This window comes from Macadamia integrifolia, chromosome 2, assembly GCF_013358625.1.
Source record: "Macadamia integrifolia cultivar HAES 741 chromosome 2, SCU_Mint_v3, whole genome shotgun sequence".
Taxonomy (NCBI): Eukaryota; Viridiplantae; Streptophyta; class Magnoliopsida; order Proteales; family Proteaceae; genus Macadamia; species Macadamia integrifolia.
The window spans coordinates 6,392,965-6,417,022 of NC_056558.1; the positions used below are offsets into that span (position 1 = coordinate 6,392,965).

The window sequence follows — 24,058 nt, forward strand, 5'->3', positions numbered from 1 at the left end:
AATTTCCTCAACTTTGATTTAACTTTGATCCCACCCAGCGCAAATCCTTGCAGTCATACCCTGGTCACAGTTTTGAATACTTCCAATTTTTCTTTGTATTTTGCAGCAACGAGCTCACTTTTTCCTCCTTAATCTTATTTCGATCAATACAATCAGCTTAATATTACCATCAATCACCATTCTTCTAAAATTTCTTTGTTTTTCAGGAGCACTCATGCCCCTCAAATTCCAACAAAAGCAGTTAATTAAGTAAAGAATTTGGAGTTCTCACCCCTTGGCTTCTTAGCCCCGAGCAAAACCCCCATTTCAGCCAACTGTTTTTTTTATATTCCCACGTTGTTATATTAGTATCCCAATAACTGATAGGAACCGGAATCAGAAAATCCAAACTGATTCGGGATACTATATTCCAGAACTGAATTGGACACAAATTTATTTGGTTCAGAGTCCAGTTCGATTTCGGTTCCGGTCCAATTTGACACCCATACTAGTAATCAACCCCCAATGAGGAACCATAATTTTCTGCTACAAGATTTTCAGAGGGTTATATAATACAATTTTATTTCTGCCTTTCCAGAAATATTTTGACTGATACAAACTCTACCTGTATTTTTCTTTTTAAATCTATATTTTGTATATACAAGAAAGAATGGCAAAATCTGTGGCTGGAAAAGTAGTCCAACAATGTCACAGCTGCAGACAACTAAAAGCTACTTAAAGTTGAATTCTTAACTGCGTCAACAAAGCCTGCATGCTTTCAAGCTGCTCATTGATTTGTTTAATATCTGAAAGATTTCTCTGTTGTAAGGAAATTTCAGGACTACGAAATTCAGCAATGAGGGCTGCGCATTTGGCCTGTGAATCCAAGATTGCTGTCTCAAGTGAAGCAACAGTTGATTCCAAACCCTGATATGGGTTATCACCTATCACATTTGGAAACTGGTTGAATGCAAGACTGCCAGGACTACTTCCCCAGCTGAGCTTTTCGGGAGTGAAGATCTTCTCTAAGCCCTCGCTTCCTGCAAGTTGCAAATCCCATCAGGAGGAAAGGGAACCAAAGAAGCATGCAAAGATGTATAGTCATAACCAATTCCCTCATGCCAAAAGAACATTAATCTGGACACAAGGTGATCAAATTAGGACAGTGGAGAGAGGCGGTAGGCTTGTACCACAGATATAAAAATGTATGAAAAGGAAAAAAATCCAAATGTTAATGGCAACAGGAAAACAAATGTTGGGCTAGTTCATTTTAACTGATTTCCTCTTGGGAGGTTGTGCTATCACTTACCTATTTTATCGTTGTAGTTTGCATTATGTGTGTTAATTCCACCACCGCCACCCCCACCCCCCCAAAAAAAAACTGTAGGGAAAAAAAAATCTTCCGGCAGTAGTATGTAGCTTTTTTTGGTTTTTTATGTTTTCTTGATTCAAAAGTTAGTACTGATATGAGTTTAGATATGATTACCAAGGTTGCTAAGCTGATCTAGGGCTGCCTGACCAATAGATCCTTCAAGTTTAAGCACCCGCAGAATTCCAGCAGCTATTCGACCCATAGAATCAATTTCAGACTTGCACAGAGAGGCTAAATGTTGCAGCTCCTCCTTGGTTGCAACTGCCTCAATCTTCAGAACAGTAACTCATTAGAATAGACAGAGAAGTCCAAGAGACTTCATTAATAGAAAGAAAGAAGGGACCAGAAAGGAATGCTCATTTCTTTTCAATCTCAACAAAAAAGAACAAATAGAAGGATGTGTCTCAATACCGGCTGTTTAACAGAAAACTTCACGTTTTCCACCATCCATGGAGCCAGTTCAATGTTCTCATTTTCCTCAGAGATCACCATGCGGATTTCAAGATCCACTCCTCCACTTTTCCCAACAGTTATCTTAGTCCCACCGGATGAGACACCAGTTTGAAAGATCTCTTTTCTGGCTTGGGGCTTCAAGGCCTGCAAGCCCTCCACACCAACCTGCATGCCCTCTCACAAGCAAAGATTAGATGATAAATATAGAAGTGCAATTCACAAGCAATATCAACTATGGGGAAAATTAAAACTTTTACTGCTGTTGAAATCAGTGTTACTGAAATTCAGTAATAGTATAACTGCAGTAACTATGGGTGTTACTCCTAAATACTCCTTTCTATCATGAATTCAGGATCAATTTCAAAAAGATGCATTTCAGTTAGATCATAAAGGCTAATTTCTTTTTGAGAGCAAAGGAGGGGTCTGGAAACAATGGGCTTGCAAAGCCTACGCTTCAAATAGAATTTTTCCCACTGAACCCTTGTTCTAACAAATATCAAGACGATGAGTATTCACAATTAAAACATTATCAAAACCATCATAAACAAGATGATGTGATGTTGTTTTGTAAAGTCTCCGGGTTGGAATATATGTATGCTAATTACCACAAGGTGGTAATTTTACTTTCTTTATAGCTCCAATAGAATGTTCGATAAATAGTATAGGAGGAAAGTGCATTAGTACTAACAAAAGTGGAGTGGTTGCTTGATGTGGCTGGTTAGGGGAAAAAGGTCTGGGGGTAGATATGTTCTAAGAAATTTAGGTTGCATTAAGCACATAATTTTTCTTTTTAATAGATAGTCACATAAGCGGCTAAGCACATGTTAAAATATGGAAGAAATAAATAACCAGTACGGCATGTATGAAAAATACTGTTGAAACCATTGTCAATCAGTAATTGGGTGGCAATCATATGATTTTACGAGTGCAAGGGGCATGAGAAGGATTGTATTGCATTGAGGGAATGCTACAGGAAAAGAAGGCTCAAGAGTCGAGACAGATCTGGATGGATGGGGGAATGATGCTGCCTAGGCATAGTTGCCCTCAAAATTTATTTCCTTTTCCACAGTGACCTCAAATAACAAACAAAATAAATATATCTCAATCAGGATTACTTTAATTTGTCCCAATGATTACCAATAGCATTTTCCTTCAGAGATATGGAAACCTTCGGTTCATGCACAATTTGGCCAGGAAAAAACATGAACTGAAGCAGTTGCTTACCATGACCATTTCCACTGGATATTTTTGTAACCTATCTGATTCTCCTCCGCTATTCTGTTTTGGACTACTTTTTGCTTTCACTTGCAAACTATGGAAAGTTGTGTGCCAGCACCTCTCTTCTCTGCCAACATCATTGCAAAACCACCACCTTTCTGCCATCTCCTGGGCACCTTCAAGAGCAAACAACCAGTCCTTCAATTGTATAGATATGTCCACATCATCCGGCTTTCCAATGTCCAATAAACTCCCATGTACTTCATCCTTAGAATTTTCATCTGAAATAACGAATTAATAAAAATAAGAGAACTGCATGAAGAAAGGCAATCCATTAATTAAACAAGAAATTGTCCCATACCCTCTTCCTGATCATCCTCAATAAGAGGCGATGCTCTGAAAAGCTTTGACAATGGTCCGGCAGATAAATTTTTCAAACCTTTAGAAAGCCCATCACCAGGACCGCCATCAGGCCCAAGTATACCAAAACGATGCAGCAAAGCTTCAGTGTAGTTCATTCCACCACCAAGGCGTACACTGGCAACCTTCACAGACAAATTCAAACTATGACACTCCATGTCTTGAACATTATACGGCATCACATGCACCATGTTTATATCCAAAAATGGAGCTGATGTGGCAAGGCCATTTGGCTGATGCTTGCTTCTTTTATCAATCCAAAACACGGTTCTGAGTTTTCGGTTCCCATTCCCAGACACCAGTTTCCCATGTTCAAAGCATGGGTCAGATTTCTCTCTGCATCCACACAATCAACCCGAATACCCTGCCAAATAACGCCGGATGAAAGTGCAATGGCACCGCCTAGGGTTTGATGTGTAACTTTGATAAACAGATTGTCCCCAAGGAACTGAACCAAAGTCATTCCTTGCAGATCTAGAGAGGAAGATTCTAAAAATCTAAGCTGGAGATCCTTCACAGTTAAACTCACAGCTGTATCACTGGGGATCCTTTCCATCAGCATTCCACCCAAGGCTTCCCCTTTATTTTTCTTTCTGTTATTCTTTGACTTCTTTCCAACTTTTGCTATCTTCTCACCAACTCTACCGAAGTACGCATACAGATCTAGAATAAAGAACAGCTGCTCAATCGAGGTATTGGACAAGTATTGTTGGAAAAAAACTCCAATTCTAACAACACCTCCTGGTGGAGGAACAGTTATTAAAGGACTCCCATCAGCTGTTGCCACAGCTGCTTCAATACAAGCATCATGCAGTTCAACACATCTCCACAGGCTTGGAGACTGATCAAAGGAACTTTGATCTGCTGGTAAGCCACAGCAGGTTTCAAGAGACAGGCTGACGTGTGAAGTTCGAATCATCCATTTCTTCTGGCTGGCATCTATTGGCTGATCATCCCAGAGACAGAAGCAAGCAGGATCTTTTTCCAGGTTCAGAAGCCGGAGCTTTACCTTAGGAGATTCTGTGAAGAACAAGTTCTCAATATGAAGCCTTGCTCCATTGAAAGGTGTCTGCAATCCATTGCTTCCGTCAACATCACAATTCTCAGACTTCCCAGAATCCAAAGGAACAGTGAGATCTAATTCTCTGAGAGTAAATTCAAGAGAATTAACAGAGAAATCCGGTAGTAAAACAGTGCCGGGATTGACCACAATACCATCAGCTAAGAACGAGGCAATCCTCAAACAGGATTCCTCATGAAGATTAATCTGACCAAAATTTAAAAACCAAGAAAAAATCAAACCAGAATTTTAAAAAAGAGAGAAAAAAAAATTGAATGGTATGAACTAGGAATGAACTTCTGATGAAAATAATAATCTTAATATACCATAAGGGGCTGGCACATGATCACTGTTTGTGAAGTAAAAGATGGAGGAGCTGGTGAGGGTTTGATCTGAAGGGTATGTAGGCAAATCAGAGGAACATTTTCAAACAATTGCCACCACTGGTTTCCTAAAGGATAGATGGGAGGGCAAAAATCCACAGCTGCACAAACAAAAAGATAAAGAAAGACATCAAATTTAAATGTAATGAGTTCTTTATCATTTCTCAGCATATATAACTCAGGGTAATGAATTCTTAATCAAGAATTAAGATATACCAAACTTGGGAATAAATGGAGGATCTTCTGGAACAGCATGCATAAATGGCTGCACTAAGGTACGGGGAGGATGAGAAATGGTATCCCTGCATTCCAAGCACTCAAAAATTGAACTCCATTACATGCCATCATAACTTTAAAAAAAGCTAGAAATTTTTTTCGGCAGACAACTAAATTAGCTTTCAAACACTCCAGACACTGTAAGCATTAATGCAGATATCTAATTCTGGATACTTTAGGAACGATTATCAATGCTTAAGTAGGACAGAGCTAGTACATAATGCAGCATTGAATAAAAAAATTCCACACGCAAATGTTCTTAGAATTTCAAATCACAGGACTCAACGGCCCACAATTACAAGCACCATAATTTGATTTATGGTCAAAACACAAACTGGACTGTGAGCATATCAAGGTTTAAAGAATCGGAATTGGGTAATGTATTGGAAGGGTGATTTTAAGAGATGTATCGTATCGTATCGTGGAGACACAAGATACTCTGAAGACAATGTATGGAAATAATCAAGAACCATGTGGAGCAATGCTTAGGATAGGTAAAATACAATTTTGAGACATAAAATGCTATAAATAAGTACATGTAAAATATACTACGTATAAAAAAGGAGAACAAAGTACAACAACCTAAGTGCATCCAATTGATTAAATAAAAGGATGAGGTTTCTTAAATGTAATAATACTAAATTTATATTATGTATCGTATCGGTGCCTTAAAGATACGATACATATCAATTAGTATCGAAGGATATTTTAAGGATACTTAAAACCATGAGCATGTGGAAATATTTCAATTAAAGAAGCCATCAGCATATAGAAAGAAAAATTGTACCTCAAAAACAGTCCACCAACCATAATATGGGATAAGTTCTTGGTATTTCCTCCATCTGATACACTTGCCTGCCAGAATAGTACAGCAAAGCATGAAGAGTCGGAGCACATAGTAAAACAAAGTTAAGACTAGGGAAAAATACATGGACATGGACTATATGGAAAAGGAAAGGCCCTGCAGATCCCAAGTAAACAGGATCTATATTGCCATTAGCATAATGCCTCGGCTTCTTTCTTTTCTATATCTTCAGAAATATGGTCACTTCATGGATGCATACCCGAGAAAAGAGGAGCGATTGCATCAAAATCTCAAGCTGGAATTCTGCAGATAAATAAAATTTGTCAGAATTCCTATCTTGAGATAATATTTACAAATAAATGAATGATACCAGGAGTTTATTTTTGGTGCCCTTTCATGATTCAGGACAGAAACAATTATTTTCATAATGAGACAAAGTTCAACCGCATTATTATTGAAGATGATAGAAGTTGTAATTAAAAGAATGTATAATAATTTTTTAAGGGAAAAAACATTTGGGAAAAGGCCCTCGGAGCCTAAGACGTGCACTACGCCTCCTTGCATGAATTATTATATTAATTCTTTTAATTGAGAGAAATAATGATTAAACAAATCAATGTGAGAGGGTGTAGGGTACCCTACTTGCTTAAACGACCCTCTCCATAAAGTTTATGCTTTTCTTCTTATAATAGTTTCTTGCAGGGACCCAACTTGTCTATCAAACAAATAAATTAGTTCAGAATGATTGAGCCAACAAGATAAAACCAGCAAAATAAGAAACTTTACTAGGCATGTATACATATAAATAAAACAGTTACTCCCTCCATATCTGCGGAGGCAAGCCAGCCTTTTGTGCCAGGATCAATCATATCTGGATGGAGTGGAATCTTTGTAGATGTGCGTCCAAATTTCGATCCTTTGATAAGATTTGGAATGCCATCTATTTTGATGTTAGCTCTAAACTTGTCTCTCTCCACCCCCCACAATGTAAGGGGCTCCCCAAGGTATAGGCTTATTGTTGTGTCCTAGGGGTCTTCCCCCCTCCATCTTGTTGTCCCACCACCCTCCCCAACCCCCCCCCCATCCCCTGGCATGATGGTTGTGTTCCTCTTTTCTTGGCTTGTGGTTAGTCTCTCTGATGTGGTACTGATTTAAAGGAATAAAACAGTACCAAATAGGATCGAAAACAGAGAATGCAATTCAAGATTATGAAGGAATTCTGACAACTCTAGGGAAGGAGTAAAACAGAAATTTATCACAGAAACTAGGTCACTGGTTTCATACGTAAATCAATCCAATATCAGTAGCCTTAATAGGAGATAAAAACAGATTTGACTTCAGATGTGGAATGAACTAAAAAGCAGCTCTAATGGAGGCAGGGACAGAATTGAAAATTACAAAATGTATTCAGATCTGACCATTAGAATTGTCTTAGATTTGACTCAGATCCTATTTTAATGAAATAGAAGGTCTGGTCAAAGGATAAGGTTATGTTTGTTGTTGTTGTAGAAGGTCTGGTCAAAAGTTGAATACAATCGGGTGGTTGAATTGCTTAATCCGAAAAAATATGTGACATCCAAGCTTTAAAAACTAGGGTTCTAGCTGAATAAAATTAAGAATAATACTTACTTGACAGCAGCAGGAACAAGAGGATGAAAGATGAGAACAAAAGTAAATAACTACTTGTAAAACAAAGAATAGAAAAAGACTAATGTGACCTTCGGCTTCTGAAGAAAGGGGGAGGCATGGGAATGGCTACCTCAGACTGAGTCTCTCATCCTCAACTATCCCAGTTGATGAACACAACCAATCTCAAGAAAATCTTTGCAAATAGTAAAAGAAATTTCATTCAATCAAATACGTGTACAATGTTGTAGCCCCTTGCAAACTTATATACAAAACTCAAAACGGACTCAAATACTAAAAGGAAATGCCTAACCTAATCCTTAACTAATAGGGAAACATAAACTGAACAGGAAACTAAAATAACAAAGAAAATAAACTCAAAACAGGACTTTAACAAAACTAATAAATTAAATCTCCTTTTCCTACTTTTTACTCATATTTTAGGCCCATTAAAGTGGCCTATTACAAAGAAACCCATGGGATCAAGGCCCAACACCTACATAACCTAACCCAAGGCTTATTTCTAATAAAATAAGCCCTTTAAGTGACTTATCTGCATCCACCCCCCCCCCCCCCCCCGGTGTTGGGCTTGTTCCCCTTTTCTTGGCTGGTTGTTAGCCTCTCCCTTCCCCCCTGTTTCCCTTGTATATTCTTTATTCTCTCTTGTTAATGAATCTTTTATTCATAAAAAAAAAATACTCCCAAAGCTATGCAAGCAAACTATTGAGGACAGCTCGAGAATCAGTTGCATGTTTGACATAAGCAACTCACCTGCATCTTTTATGCAGAGAAATATATGGTCTATAACAATAGAAACAAGAGAACGCCCAGCTGCCTCTGTACACCGCTGCAAGCATCAATAAAGAAATGCTCAACAGATTTTGCATTAAATGAAGCCAGCATAATGCTTCGCAAGTAATTTTTTCCCTTGAAATTTACCAAAAAGTAACAATAAAGGAAACACACCTGTTGTGCCTTTGGGTCCAGATCTCCTCTATTTAAACATACATATAATCCAGTCATGAAGCGCAACAAAGCACGAAGTCCTACTCCTTCCATTGCATCAAATTAGAATCATGTATTCATGGCACTCAAACAATGGGAACATATATGCCATGTTTTCTTACCTGGTTCACTTAAAGCAGGACAAATGGCTTCTGTAATATGCAATTGAACCTCAAGCCCTAATGGGCTGTTTAGTTGTGTTCTTTGAACTGTGATCTGATCATGATTACAAGTAAACATTCAGAATGGCATCTCCCACATAAATTTATGCAATACTCTGTAGCAAACCCACAACAGAGTTTCCCAATAATTAAATCGAAGAGCCAAGTTCATTACATATGCCTCTCCAGATATCCCTTCAAGAAACCTTTCACCACCAAAAAACATCCTCTTTGCACCATCGTCATCTCGTCTACTCACTCCATTACTGGAGTATGTATGAGCATCAGTAAACATATCAGGGTGAGGCAGAAGATCGACTGACAATGACTCCCATTCCAGTTTCTGGTGACAGAGAACAGACCAGCATCATCATTTTTAAGTGAACAATTGAAGATCTTTTCATCCAAAAGAAAAAATCCCACAAGTTAAAACACAAAAACATTCATAAATGAAATTCTAATGAGTAGCTAATGGTAGTTTAAATAAGAAAATTAGGATACCAATGAGAAGTACAGGCTAGCATAATTACTTTGAAGACATAAATGAACTTTTTGTTATTGGAAAAATCCCTGGCATCTTTAAGATTAACGACCTGTTACCAAGAAATAGTACAAGTTAAATTCAATCTTCACAAGCATAGGTGATAATTCATCAAATAAACAATCATGAAGCTATCAAAGAAAATAAATAACAATCATAAGCTATCAAAGAAAATACCTTCCAATTTTCATCTGTTGTATACAGCAAAAGTTTGCGAATTGTGATAGATGCCAGAGGTGATGCCCTGATCAGAGAACAAGAACAAGTAATTAGTGAAAGCTTCAGTAAACTTTCATTATGACAAAAGAGCACTGCAATTCTATAATGAAGATACAACTTACTTGGTGAAAGCTTCCGTAAACTAACGTGTTCAAGTTATCATAACATTCAACATAGTGAAACCTTCACAGGACAGAGAAGGTTCTCTTTGGGATTGTTTTATATAAATTAGAGCAGTCCAGGATGCTTATACTCTCAGCATTAGGAATTTTGTCGCACAATGACCTTAATTGGGTTTTCCTAGGCATTGGGAACACAAACACACACAAAAAGTGTGCTTTCTTCGAATAAAACCCAAAACCAATAACCACTTCGATGCAGTCCAAGACCTCAGATTGGGCATTCGATTGGGTTCTAAATTTGGTCCAAACTTGGCCCATATTTTGGGCTTAATAATCCAGTTCGATTTTGGCCCATTAGCCATTGAACTCTCCCAAAAAATTAGTTATCGGTTAGCTTAATTGGAGGATTAATTATTTAGATTAATCCTGGTCAAGGACAATTAACGTCCAGCATATATTCTGGAAGATTATCTTCAGATTTGAATAGATTTTGAGCCAGAATATTTCCAGATTTGAAGAGGATATCGTCCAGCATGTCAAGCCCATATTCAGCCTACATAAGAAGGATCGACCAGCTTTCTTTTTGGGAACTGATTGGCCATATTGACCAACCTTATTTGAAGAGAGATTTCCAGAATCGACTTCTGCCAAAGATTAGCCATCTAAAGCCTGTCTAAGAGAAGGAATTCTTCAAATTTTGGTGGGCCCCATGGACATTGCGTGGAGAAGCCTTTAGAGGGTTATGACAGCTTGCAATCATCCTATAATTCGCTGAATTATAGTTTCTTGCGTAGGGGTTTATTAGTAGTCCAATAGTTTCTATTTTTAGGTCTCTTTTTTTGTCAGATAATTAGCTGGGATTAGATTTACTTTGTAATTGGTTTTATTATATTTCTGTAACCAATTAAATATCATAAGTATTTACTTATAATCATTGGCTGGACAGAATAGCCAATGAGATTGAGAAAGAAACAGTTTTTGTGCTTTGCTCCGTGAAAGAGAATGGTGAGACGCCATTGGTGAGAGGCTGTGGGTGAGAGACCCTGGACTGAGATGGTCCCCTATCCCCTTCTTCCTTTCTTCTCTGTGATCTTTATTTCCAATTTCTATTTTTATTCACCTATATCAAGCATCCAATAGAGGATACCGAGATACTTTTCTACACCTTATTGCTGCTGTTGGTTCTTAGAATGATACGGATACCCTGAGCTATTTACATCAAGATCTGATTTGGGGACATAAGAACAGACTGCGGCATCCATTGATTGGAATTTTCTTCAGTTAAACTTCAAGCTCCAGTAGTCAAATACAATCCTTCATTTAATGCTGGAAATTGGTGAATTAAAAGATCCTACAATGGAATTAGTCCCTAGTTTCCTAGTTGGGGACTGGTTCTACATTACATTTACAATCATCCTAAAAATTTTAAGATTTGTCTTATCAACTAAGCTGGTTTGTATCCAAGATCCACAGAGTTGTTCCATACTTCCATATCAACACTATGGCCCCTGTTTGACAGATAAAAAGGGGTGGGAAACTTGTGAGGGTGGGGTCCCACATGTTGTGGTCGACCATGCCCAATATGAAATGTAAGGGTACTAAGCAAAATTCCAGGATTTTGAACCATATCGACTGAAAGGATCAAAATTTTGACCAAATCGAATGGTTCGACCATTTTTGTCTGTCCAGTCCTTAATAAAAGGGCTTGTTTCGTGGAAAACAGGCCCATTTCGCATATTTCGACTCCTCTCTCCCACATTTGACTGTAGGACTTTGGAAACAATGGGAATCAACCAAGAAATTGCATTTTTTCCCCTCAATCTTTGATTCTAAATTTGAATCTTACACAACCAAAGCAAATCTACCTAAGGAAGGGTACTTGGAGCAAAAAGGTAAACCCCATTTTGTTATTACAATGTACTTCAGTACTTGTATATATAGTAGAATGCTTTCAATTTTTTATATGTTAGGTAGAATGACCTGATCTACGTATTCATGGTTTCGAAATTCTTTTTTGCATGTTAAATTATTTTTTTAATTTTATGTTTTAAAATACACTTTCCTACAACATAAAGGCCGTTACCCAATGCACAAAGGCTTCTCACACTTAAGCAGGGTTCCAGGAGGGTATATAGGTAGACAGCCTTACCCCCTTTACAGAGAGGCTGGTTCCCAGGACTTGAACCCGCACCACTCCTACAACATATATATGAAAAAATAAGGTTAATATTTGATGTTTGGTGTTCAATTTAATATATGTTGGACACCATTGGCCGATCTAAGGCGTGCCGATGTCGGTTTTTCTGTTTTTTATTTTTTAAAATTAGTTACATATTTTCTGAAATTTTTAAAAAAATGAAAATAATTATGAAAAATATTCTTTTATGATTTGAAAAGCAAGAAAATTACTGAAATTATTAGAAATCCATTTACAATCAAAATTGATTAACGATGCGATGTTTTTGAATTCATTTTTGTTTACTAATTAAATAAATTATTACTAAACTAACTTTAAAAAAATATTTTTACAACAACCACATACTCAGCCTTATCCCAACTTAATGGGGTCAGCTACATAAATACGTTAAAAAATAGTGAGGGATGTGATAAGAAGGATGATAGTAGAAAGAAGAGAGATGAAAGGTGAGAGTAGAAGGAAAGAGGTAACAGCCCAACAAGATAGGAGAATCTCAGCTAAATGGAGTCGGCTACATGGATCCTAGCCCTCCAATAGGCTCTATCCAAAGCATGGTTCGAAATCTCGCCTATATACCTCCTAAATCTCAGTAATTTCGGGTTCTTTTTCCCCCGAAACGAGACCACCTATGAAATGAAATAAGTATACAGTTTCAGTCGTCGAAATTTCAGCATCTCGCTGAAATTTCATATAACATTTCAGCAAGATACCGAAATGTTACAAGCACATGTTATAAATACCATCATCTCGTGAGTTAGGGTCGAAATTTCGACTTCAACTTAACTGTCTCGACCCATTTCGGCTGCTCTTGCCTGTACAAGTACAAAATCAGTGCAAGACTTTTTTTCCCACATCATCACCTCTAACCTTTGAAAATCACTCCAAGTTGAAGATCTACACACTTCCAAGCCTTGGAAAGGTAAACTACTTTCCCCAAACTATTTTTTTTTAAATAATAACATATATACATGTTGGTTAGGGATAGATTTTTCATATGTTAGACACTAGAAGCCGATCTATCACCTCACGGTGTCAAAATTATTTTTTGTTCATAAATAATTATTTTATTTTCCTGGTTTAGAAAATATATTTTTCATCAACATAAAATGATGGTTAATATAGCTTAGATGGAACTCAATTATATATATGTTAGTCACCATTGGCCGATCTACGATTCTATCGGATCAAAATTGTTTTCTAGCCGGTAAATATTTATTTTTTATTTTCAAAACATATGACAAATAGATTAATAATTAAAAAAAAATGAAAAAAGGGAAAAATATTTTGTTTTGATTTGAAAAAATAAAGAAAAATAATGAGATTAATTTTGAAGTATTTTGACGTATACATGATGCTTGTTAAGTTATACCATATTTGATTTTGTTGTATGGGTTCGTCTATTTGTAACCAAGCATGTTAGAAACAGAACTTGTAACCGGACTTCAAATGCCCCTCAATATAACTGGTTTCGGTTTTAACATATGGGTAAATGATGTAATTTCAAATATATTAGTATAACTAGTTTAAATGCCTATGAACTTTTGGTTTAAAGGGTAGAAAAGGCATTACACATGTCAATCAACCAGATCTTCCCTCTTCTTCTCTTTCAATCTCTCCCGTTTAGAACTCCGGCGATGGAGCAATGATGAAACGATTACTCTCATCGCCAACGGTCCTTCGATGCAACATGACTCTTGATCCGATGGACCTGTGTTGCATTTCACAAAGCAAAATGGAAAACAGAGCGAACAATAACAGTACCAGACATAGTTTTTAAGGCGTTGGTAAGGTGACGCCTTAGCAGCGCCTTGGCACTGATGCAGTCTAGAGATGGTAAGGCAATGCTCCGCCTTATTGAAGTGGCGCCTTATGGGGTTTTTTTTTTTTTAACACATTTTAAAATTACTTGATGAAGATTCCAAATATAGATTTTTTATTGGTAGGTGTATGGTTTTGTTAACACTTGAGATGTATAAGATCAGCTTTACTCCACAAAAAATGACCAAAACAAACAAAACAAAAACCCGATTCACAAACAGGGTTTGGATTTTGTCAAGGGTTTCGAAAGGGCTTTGAGAAGGAATCAAGGTACAAAGAAGAACCACTGATCCAGGTGACCATGTTGCTCCGGCAACGGTGAGCTTCATTCTTCTTTCACAGGAGTAGAAATATAGTGGATGACCTTAGGGCTTAGGCACTCATTTTGGCATCATAGAGATAAGTATAATAAATACTTGTATTTTTTATGTCTTCTTTTCTTTATATTTATAATTTTGTTTCATAATTATGTATTTATAATATATGTTAATATGTTATGATGATTGACGATTGATGATTGATGATTGAATATTGATGATAAAGATGAACTTAGTTTATTCACTTTATTGATTTGTTTTCTTGATGAATATCTTACATTGGTATGAATATGAACCTTTAATATTTATTTAACATATGAGTAATAGGATTCAACTACGATTTGAGCCAAATACATTGGTTTTATAAAAAAAAATTACACAAGAACGCTTTAGTTGATAAGGCGACGCTTTATGCCCGCTTTATCACTAAGGCACTCCGAAAGACCCTCAAACGCTTCCATCGCCTTACCGCCTTAAAAACTATGGTACTAGATAAGAGGGAGAGAGACTGAGAGTGGGAGAGATGGTGAGTTACCTCAAGTACTCAACATAAACATGAAATCCTTCATCCTCAAGGTTGAGAGGCAAAAAGAGTAATGAGCCATGGGATTATCGGGTGATGTTGATCAGCTACAAACCGTCTCCTTTGCACAGCTCCATTGAGGAGAAAACAATGCCATTGCAGCTAGCACAATTATCTCCAGGTTTTAATGATTGCAGGTTTGACCCGCCACTTTCATCCGGTTAATTTAAAATGGAACTACCGCTAAAAATCCCAAATAATTCTTTAAATTCTTCATCTGATTTAGGTTTGGTGTGAGAATCTAATATAGCCAAGAAAAGCAAAGCATCGACATGGAATATGATTCAACCCACTGAGTCCTTATATTTCGCATTAACTGCAAAAAATCCAAACATATTGTGTCACTATTTCATAGTCCTCATTTCAAGAGGTTTCTTCACTCCTTGCAATTTCCTCATCTTATTACTAACCTGGTCGCTGAGAAGTGAGAACGCAAGTGGAACAAACATGTCGTGGCTGTCCTTAGCTCTCACCTCGAGTAGGTGGGGTTTCATCATTTGTGTCTCATCCTCTTCAAGACTCCTATAGAGCCATCCGCAACATTTCTGACAAAAGTCTCAAAGGAATGCCATGACACAATAATTCACTCTGGTCAACGAGAACCACATTCACCTATGCCGATGTCAAGACGGCCACCGAAAAATCGGTCGGATTATCTCCTTTGTCCAACCTCGAAAAATACTTGCCATATGACTTTACTACCCTAAAGGACTGTGCTTTTTAATGTTTGGTTAGCTATACATTCCAAATAAAATGACATTTTAATCCTACTAAAGCAAAAGGCAATGGCAATCTAAGGATGATATAAGAGAAAGGTTACAACTTAACCGGCCCAAAGTGACAAACAGATTAACCCTTGTTGTATTATGTCACTAGATTATTTTCCAAAATTAATTAAAAAATATTTTTTATGTAAGAAAAAAAATATAAGCAGCTACCATATACTTTTAGTGGTCTCATATGATGTTTGTAAGTTAATAATGATATTCTTTTTTCTATGCATTAGTATTAAGGTTATATATAATGGTTGACAGAGAAGGCGACGAGGAAGGTGGGAGAAAAGGGAGAGGAGGTAGGAGACATGATAGAAGTCGTGATGATGAAGAGATTGCATGGAAACACGGAGTACCGATTGAAGGCGATAAAAGGAAAATTGAATGTAACTACTGTCACAAGAAGATTATGGGTGGCGGAGCCACAAGACTTGAGCAACATTTGGTTGGAAATTGCTCAGATGTGGCTACATGCAATGAAGTGCCTAATTATATTGCTAAGCCCATAGCTTTGGTGGGTGGAATTTGAGGAATATGCTCCTATGCAACATTACGATGATGATAGTGATGATGACAGTGATGACCCGATATATGTGCCTGACGATATACAGACAAAGGAAGAGGCTAGAAATTAGCGGCGGGGGCAAGCGTTAAGCCGACAAACTCTTCCTGAGGAGGACAGACATAGAGAGACCAAAGGAGCAACAAGTCCATCTAGAACAGGAGTTAGTTGATCTTCACAGCTTCCCTTGCCATTTAAGAGAACACAAAGTCCAAGGGCTGCCCCACCTCCACCTCCAGTGGTACCACCTCGAATGAATCCGGTTCTACAATAGGATCTCCGTAGGTACAGCAGCAAGCAACATAAGATAAAGGGGATGGGGACTAATATGAAGGCTTATGTTGGAGAGGCTGTATCAAAGTGGAAGTTAAATCATAGCATCCCAACAAACACCACTAAAGGTCCCTATTACCAGCTAATGCTTGTTGAGGCCGGACTGAGGATAAAGGGGCCCACTGCATACAAGGTGATGAATGTACATTTGACACAAGAGAAAAAAGAGTTAAAAACATAAAAGATGAATTGAAGGTATTATAGGAGAGCTACAGGGTCAACATAAAGTGTGATGGTTGGACAAGACCCACGAGAAAGTCCATCATCAACTTTACAGTTTATTGTGATGGTAGGACAATTTTTCTGAAATCTGTTGATGCATCCTAGGAAACAAAATATGCAAAATACATCTGCAAGCTGTTGAAGGAGATTGTGGAAGAAGTTGGGATAGAGAACGTTGTTCAAATTGTGACGCACAACAAAAGGAACTACAAAAAGGCTAGTCAGAAAATGCTGAACAATAGCAGATTCCAACTCTTTTGGACTCCTTACGTAGCACATTGCATTGATCTGATGCTGAAAGACATGGGGAAACTCAAAATGGTGAAGACTGTGGTTGAGACGGCAAGGCAAGTGAGCACATTTGTATATAATCATGGGTTATCATTGAACCTAGTGAGGGAGAAGTACGGGGGGGCTTGGTCAGGCCCGATCTCACAAGATTTGCCACAAACTATGTTGTACTCAAGAGTTTTTAGTCGAAGAAAGTCGTTCTTTGATCCATGTTTGCATCTGAGTAGTGGTTTGGGTGGAAAGAAGCATGATCACTTGATGGTAGGGCAGCACAAGAACAATTTCATCAGATGAGATAATTGTCACCAATTGTGGCATGTTGAATATGGTGGATTCTACTTTCAAGCCCACCTTGCCAAGCTTGTATGTTGCTATAAAAATGATGAAAGAACATGTCTATGCTGCCAATCCAAGTGAAAGTAAGAAATTTGTGAACATAATAGAAGAACATTGAGAGCGCCAGCTCAAGCATCCATTGCATAAGCCTGGTAATCTGAACTGAAGACATTATTTTAATGTATAAATGCATTAATGTTAACATTGAGTCATTGACAATAATATTTTTTGTCAAATTTCAACATACTATTTAAACCCCAGGTATAAGTATAGCCATAGACTGGCATTGAATCTAGAGCTTTTGGAAGCAATGAAGCAGGTGGTTGCCAAGTTGCAACCAAGGTCCAGTCTATAAGCCATAGCCAATACTAAGGTGAGTTTTGTAGTACAATAGGAATCTAAGTTTCAGTACAATGGTTTTTAACTATTTCTAATTCTTAATTTGTTATAAATGAAAGAATTCAAGAATGCCTTAGACAGTTTTGGAGCCCTCGCCGCACTTGCAGGTCATAAGAGTACTGATGTTGGTATGCAATCCAAATTTCAGTATGTTACTTATACAAGTATTAAATGTTTTGAAATAAAAATAATCTTTTGCACTTGTTGTAAATTGTAATGCAGCTGAATGGTGGGTGTTGTATGGGGGTTCGGCACCGAAATTGAGGAATACTGCTATCAAAGTCCTCTCATGAACATGTTCTACATCTGTTTGAGCAAAACTGGAGTACATTTTCACTCATCCACTCGAAAAGGCAAAATCTATTAGGTTCAGATCGTCGCACTGACTTGGTGTATGTGCACTACAATATGAGAATGAGGATGCAACACATACGCATGGGTATAGAGAATGATAGGGGTCAGATCGAGCTTACTGATGTTTTTCAAATTAACACAGATGAAGACGATCCTCTAGTGGACTCGATGAGGGGCAAAGGTGAGCCGTTGATGGATCAGCCAGGAGGTAGGCTGGACCCATATGTAGAGCAAGAGATGGCGGTCAATGTGGATGAGTATATGGCTACAAAGGGAAGGATATATTTATAGACCCCCGACTATTCAAGCCCGCACCTAGTAAGGATGCTTTAGATAGAGATGATGATTGATCCACTTCCTCAAGTGGTCGTACCCAGACTTAGACTCAGACACATCACGCACCACATATCGATGAGGGTGGTGATGATGGTGATGGTGATGGTGATGGTGATGGTGATGGTGATAGTGATGGGAATGGTGATGGTGGAAATGATGATAATGATGAGGGTGATCGTGATGGTGATGGGGGTGTGGGTGTGGGTGTGGGTGTGGGTGTGGGTGTGGGTGTGGGTGGGGGTACTGATAGCTTTAAAGGAGTTCGAGAGCAGTATGAATAGGTCGAACCAGAGCCAAAGCCAAGGCCGGAGCCGGTGCGATACACTAGTGAGAGTCAGTTTCAGCATGCCACACAAGGTATGGATCACGGTGCACGTCAACTAGGTGGCAGGAGGAGTGCAGGCTCCACTAGAGGGCCTCGTCGCCAATTTAGTGGAGATAAGCAACAAGGTTATATGGACGTTGATAGTCTATCTATATCTATTGGCGGAATGAGTTTTGAGTAGAGGACATAGTCATAGCAGAGGAAGTGGGCATTTGCATACCCCATCATTTACTGGAGAGAGCACCTGGTCGGATTATAGTGTTGGTGGTGATTATGGACCTTATGATCAATTCACAGGGATTGGGCATATATCTGATTCATCCATTCTTAGTGTTGACTATGGCTTCCAGACCCAATCACATGGTGGTGGCTTTGTTGACAACTTTTTCTCCTACCCAACCCTGCCATACATGCTACCAGAATCATTAGTTAACAGTAGCTCAATGGCTGGTTCTTCTTTATACTATGGTGATGCACATACCCTCGGATAGGTTTACCATCAGTATGTAGATGACTCAAATTTTTTGGCAGTTGTGGAGGACTACGTTCGATTCTTCTCTCACAATATGACGTGGCATGCCTTTGTGGTGCAGTCAGAGGAAAATGCAGCCGAGTCCATTGTACTGGGCATGGAATCCAGCCAAGCCGTCATAGTTCTTTCTAGTAGGCAGTCATTATGGTTAGTATTGTGTAACTAATATGTTTGGGACTTGAGATATTGTCATATTGAGACTTTTGGACTTTAGAGTAAGACATCAGTGGAGGACTTTAGTTGGGACATGGGAGTTAAGGAATTGCATACCATATTACTCTAGGACTCTAAATATTAGTTAATTAATATTGAGGTATGTTTTGATCATGGCATGGATGCATTATTTACTTGTTTTACTATCATATTATGTATTGTTCTAGTAATATTTCACAAAATCTCCAGAACAATTCGACAGTTGCTGCCAAACAATGGTGCAACTCTAAAACACCACTATATTTTAATATTTTTGTAAATTTTAAGTTCTAAATATGTTTATTAATCTTAAAACAAGCTCCCCACCAGGTTCCAGGTCATAATATAGCCGTTTGACCACCAAAACAGGCAGCCGACCAAAAAAAAAAAAAAAAATTCCATGCAACTTGTCAAGATTTCAGTATTTCAGTGGTTTTGAAAGTTGGAAAGTGGAGTTCCAGGCGAGAGTGCAGGAGACAAGTAGCAGTTCATGAATTGAACGAGTTCAGCACAGAATTGATTTTAGACTAAACTACGTGATGAAGAAGGAACCGACTTAACCTAGTTCAGTAGGAACAAAGTCACTCCCCCCTTACTCAACATAGGGCTCTTCATTGAGTCAGTCAGTCTGTCCCTACTATGCCTTCGACGTAGCAAGTCTTCTCGAGTCCAATCTGTCTGTCCTTCTATCCCCCCTTAGCTAGTTGTCAGTGAGAACTACTTCTGGTTCTCGGGGCAAGGTTCAGTACTTCTCGGCTTCTTCTCTTCTTATCTTCAAGCAAATTCTTATTTTCTTAGAACCTACCTACTACCCGTACTCGAAGTAGGCAAAATCATCAATCTCCCTTCTCTCCGCTCGCATGTTGGCTCGCTTCAGAAGCTATTGCACTGCCTACACGAAATACCGAAAAGAAGCGAGACTTAGACCCTTGATCTAAAATCATACTTGGGACAAGGCCGAGAACTATGCATGTCATTTTTCACCACTTCTTCTATGGTCATTTTAAGCCTTGCCCCTAGTTCTTTTAGCTCCCTCCAACTGTATTAGGCCATTCCTCTTTACTGAAGCATCCTTAGGCCTCTTTTGAACATGGTCATACCACCTCAGACAACTTTCATGAAGCTTATCATTGATCGGGGCAACTCCCAAATCAGCTCTAATATGTTCATTCCTTAATTTATCCTTCATAGTTCTATCGCACATCCATCTTAACATCCCCACCTCAACTACACATAGCTTCTCTATATAACACTTTTTAACTGCCCAACATTTCGCCCCATATTTTTAAATAGGCAAAAAATATCATGCTTGGTGGGGAATTTATAATAAACTTTAGATTTTTAATGAGGAATATTTGATGTGTGTATGTTAATAATCGTTCTCTTTTTTTGTTAAACAATGTTGGTACTAGTTTATTAGTATTGGATAATGGTTGACAAAGGTGGGGACATTGCATGGCTTTATGGGAGACCTCTTACAACTGACAAGAGGAAATCAGAATATAATTATTGTCACAAGAAAATTAGGGGCGGTGGGACCACTAGACTAAAGTGGCATCTTGCTGGTGGGGACAGAAATGTGTTGGGAAGCCCTAATGTTTCTAATGAGATAAAGAGGAATGTGATAAAGCATCTAAAAGGAGGGAAGGAGAAGAGGGCAGTCAGGGAAGAATTTGATGAAGGTTGTCTAGAGACGTTACCAGAGTTAGGGGAGTAAGATTATGACAATGATGAGCCTGACTTGGATGATGCAGAAACAACGTAAGAGGCTGAAAAACTGAGGAAGGCAAAGATAGTGAGCAGAGCCTAGCTTAGTATTGATGAGGAAAGACGTGCCTAGAGAGCTAGGGGAGCTGGTTCATCTAAAGTAGCTGAAAAAGACCCTGAGCCACAAAGGACGAGGAGGAGGTTAGGACATAGAGAGCCTTAGATTCCATTGATGAGGTCCAAGGGTGTGAGAGACCAAGCCCCACCCACACCCCCACCACCAGCACCAAATCGTAACCGTCATAGTTGTCACGGCGCCAAGGCGAACCAAGGCGGTGGAGGATTGTCTAAGCGTTTAGGCGAACAAGGCGACCAATTGTTATTTTTTATTTTCCCTATTTTCTAACATTATTTAGTAACCTATATATACCTTGTATCATAAAAAATCAAGATTAAGCAACATCAAGTCATTAAAAATCAACATTTAACCATATTAAATCATCAAAAATTTAACATTAAGTCATATTAAGTTATAAAAAATCAAAATTTCGAGAAATGCTCTAGTTCTATAATAAGTTTGACTGGTCAAATGATATTATTTTTACATGAGACTTTTTGTATCAGTTATAATATAAAACCAGCTTTCCAACAAGTCTAGGATTACTTAAATCTGAGTTGTAATGACAAAATTATGTTCTGGTCAAACTTATTTTTAAATGTGCGAATGCTGTTAAAATCGCCTGAATGAAAATAATTTTATGGATATCAAAACAAAAAATTATTTTACCGGACTTTTGGTTTTTAGCAATGTTTTAACATGATAGAATTTATAAAATTTTCATAATTGAGAAAAACTCCAGCATTTAAACGTTGAAAATCGCCCTTATAACCAAAATCTAGTTTTTCTTCTTGGACTGGGTGGTTGACTTTTTATCCTTTTGGAATTTTATTTTTAAACTATTTTTATTGGATTCAAATAGGGGGTATTTGTTTATTTATGAATAATACCTTAAGTAAATGAAAAATGATATTTTGCATAAATAAGTGCCAAAACACAAGGTGGCATGCAGTGCAATAAGGCGACTGTCGCCTAGGCCCCAGGCAAACCGCCTGGACACCTAGTCGTCACCTAAGCGACACCTTGACAACTATGGTAATCGTAATGTTGAGGTCCTTCGGGCTGATCCTACACTATTTCAAAAGCAAGACTCAAGACAATTAAAGCTCAAATAGGTGTGGACCATTGTAAAGGAGGAGAATGGCTTTCTCCAAGTGGGCTTTCTACCATAGCATACTAGTCAATGCCACCACAGGATCACATTACCAAAACATGTTGGATGAGATTGGTAGGGCCAAGTGTGAAGGGGCCCAATGCATATGAGATGTACAATGTTTATTTTCCCAAGCAAGAGCAGGAGTGAGTAGATTATATTGAGGAGCTGAAGCCCATGTGAGAGTATTATAGAGTTAGTGAGATGTGTGATGATGACTGGACCCACTAAACAGTCCATCATCAATTTCATTGTAAATTGTGATGGAAGGACTATATTCCTCAAGTCAGTTGATGCATCTAGCGAAAAGAATGATGCAAAATACATTTACAAGCTATTGAAAGAAGTGAAGGATGTGGGGGTAAAGAATGTGGCTCAAGTTGTCACCAACAATGGGAGCAATTTTAAGAAAGCTGGGGAAAAATTAATAAAGCAATCCCATGCACAATCTATTTTGGACTCCCTGTGCAGCCCATTGCATTAATCTCATGTTAAAAGACATGTGAAATTTGAAGATTGTAAAAAGTGTTTTTGACAAAGCAAGGCAAGTGACAACATTTGTATACAACCATGGATTTACTCTGCATTTGTTGAAGAGCAAATGTGGTGGTGACTTGGTAAGGTTGGGGCTGACAAGATTCCCGAAAAACTATATCGCGTTATAGAGCTTTGAGACGAAGAAGTCTGGACTTAGGTCCATGTTTGCTTCAAAGGAATGGTTTGGTTGGGAGGGGTCTAATTCTCAAGGAGGAAAAATGGCTCAGGCAACTATTGCTTGTGAAAAATTCTGGGATGACCGCAAGGGGCTGAGGATATTAGACATGATCGTTAGTGTCTTGAGGATGATCGACTCACAAAAGAAATCTACCTTACCAATCATATGGACAGCTATGGAAATGATGAAGATGGAGGTGGAGGGCCAGAGGCAGTGTACAGAAAGGGTACAAGGAAGTTCCTTTCCATAATCAAAGACCGCTGGGAGAGGCAGCTCATGCATCCTCTACATAGGGCTGGTTAGTTTTACTTTATTCACCTTACCTGAACTTATAAATTTTGACAATTAGTTGCTTATTCACTATTTTGTATTATTTATTTTCAGCATACTATCTAAATCCAAAGTACCAATACAAGCATTGGCTTGCATTGAGAACTGATCTCATAAATGTAGTTCACGTCATGGTGGAGAAGGTTGAGGCAAATCCAACGGCTCAAAATATTATCAATACAAAGGTGAGAGTGATAATTAATAAATTACACAATTATTAACTTAGGATATTAGCGTTAAGTTGCTAAAATTGGTACCAAACACTTAAATGAATACAAGTAAAGCCTTCAGGGATGGTACTAGGAGTTTTGACCGGGTAGCGGCTATTACAGGTCGAGAAGGCAATGCTGCTGGTTGGTCCAATAATCTTATTCTTTTCGTTCATATTTAGATATGCACCATCATGGCATTCACTTGACAATCTTTTATGGTTTTATGTAGCTGAAAGGTGGGTACAATATGGAAGAAACTCACCCAACTTATCCAAATTAGCAATTAAAGTGCTTTCCCTAACATGTTCAGCCACTGGGTGCAAGCACAATTGAAGTACTTTCAACCTTATATACTCCAAGAGACGGAACCAATTGGGTGCTAAGTGGCTAGAGTACCTAGTGTACGTGCATTATAATATGAGATAAAAAAGAAGTGCATATATGCCTTCGCATGGAGAATGATAATAGCCCAATCGAGCATGCAGATATCTTCCAAATGGATGAAGATGAAGAAGATCCCCTTTGTGAGTGGGTTAGATCGAGATGACCATATGATGGAAGAAGGCAGAGTTCACCATTGACACCCTGTCCATTTGAGTCCCACCCTGGTACT

General features: G+C 38.2%; 1 protein-coding gene across 1 annotated transcript in view; it reads right to left on the reverse strand.

Moving 5' to 3' along the window:
• Nucleotides 1–488: 488 nt before the first annotated feature.
• The window catches only part of LOC122062938, a 30,297-nt gene continuing 6,727 nt past the window's right edge, over nt 489–24,058 (reverse strand). Inside the window, 16 exon segments of the mRNA XM_042626603.1 lie at nt 489–1,019; nt 1,466–1,622; nt 1,763–1,969; nt 3,029–3,303; nt 3,384–3,758; nt 3,761–4,709; nt 4,829–4,986; nt 5,102–5,187; nt 5,949–6,016; nt 6,226–6,269; nt 8,364–8,439; nt 8,559–8,638; nt 8,720–8,813; nt 8,934–9,101; nt 9,289–9,351; nt 9,477–9,543. Coding sequence (XP_042482537.1) covers nt 715–1,019; nt 1,466–1,622; nt 1,763–1,969; nt 3,029–3,303; nt 3,384–3,758; nt 3,761–4,709; nt 4,829–4,986; nt 5,102–5,187; nt 5,949–6,016; nt 6,226–6,269; nt 8,364–8,439; nt 8,559–8,638; nt 8,720–8,813; nt 8,934–9,101; nt 9,289–9,351; nt 9,477–9,543 — 3,172 coding nt within the window. The 3' untranslated portion in view covers nt 489–714.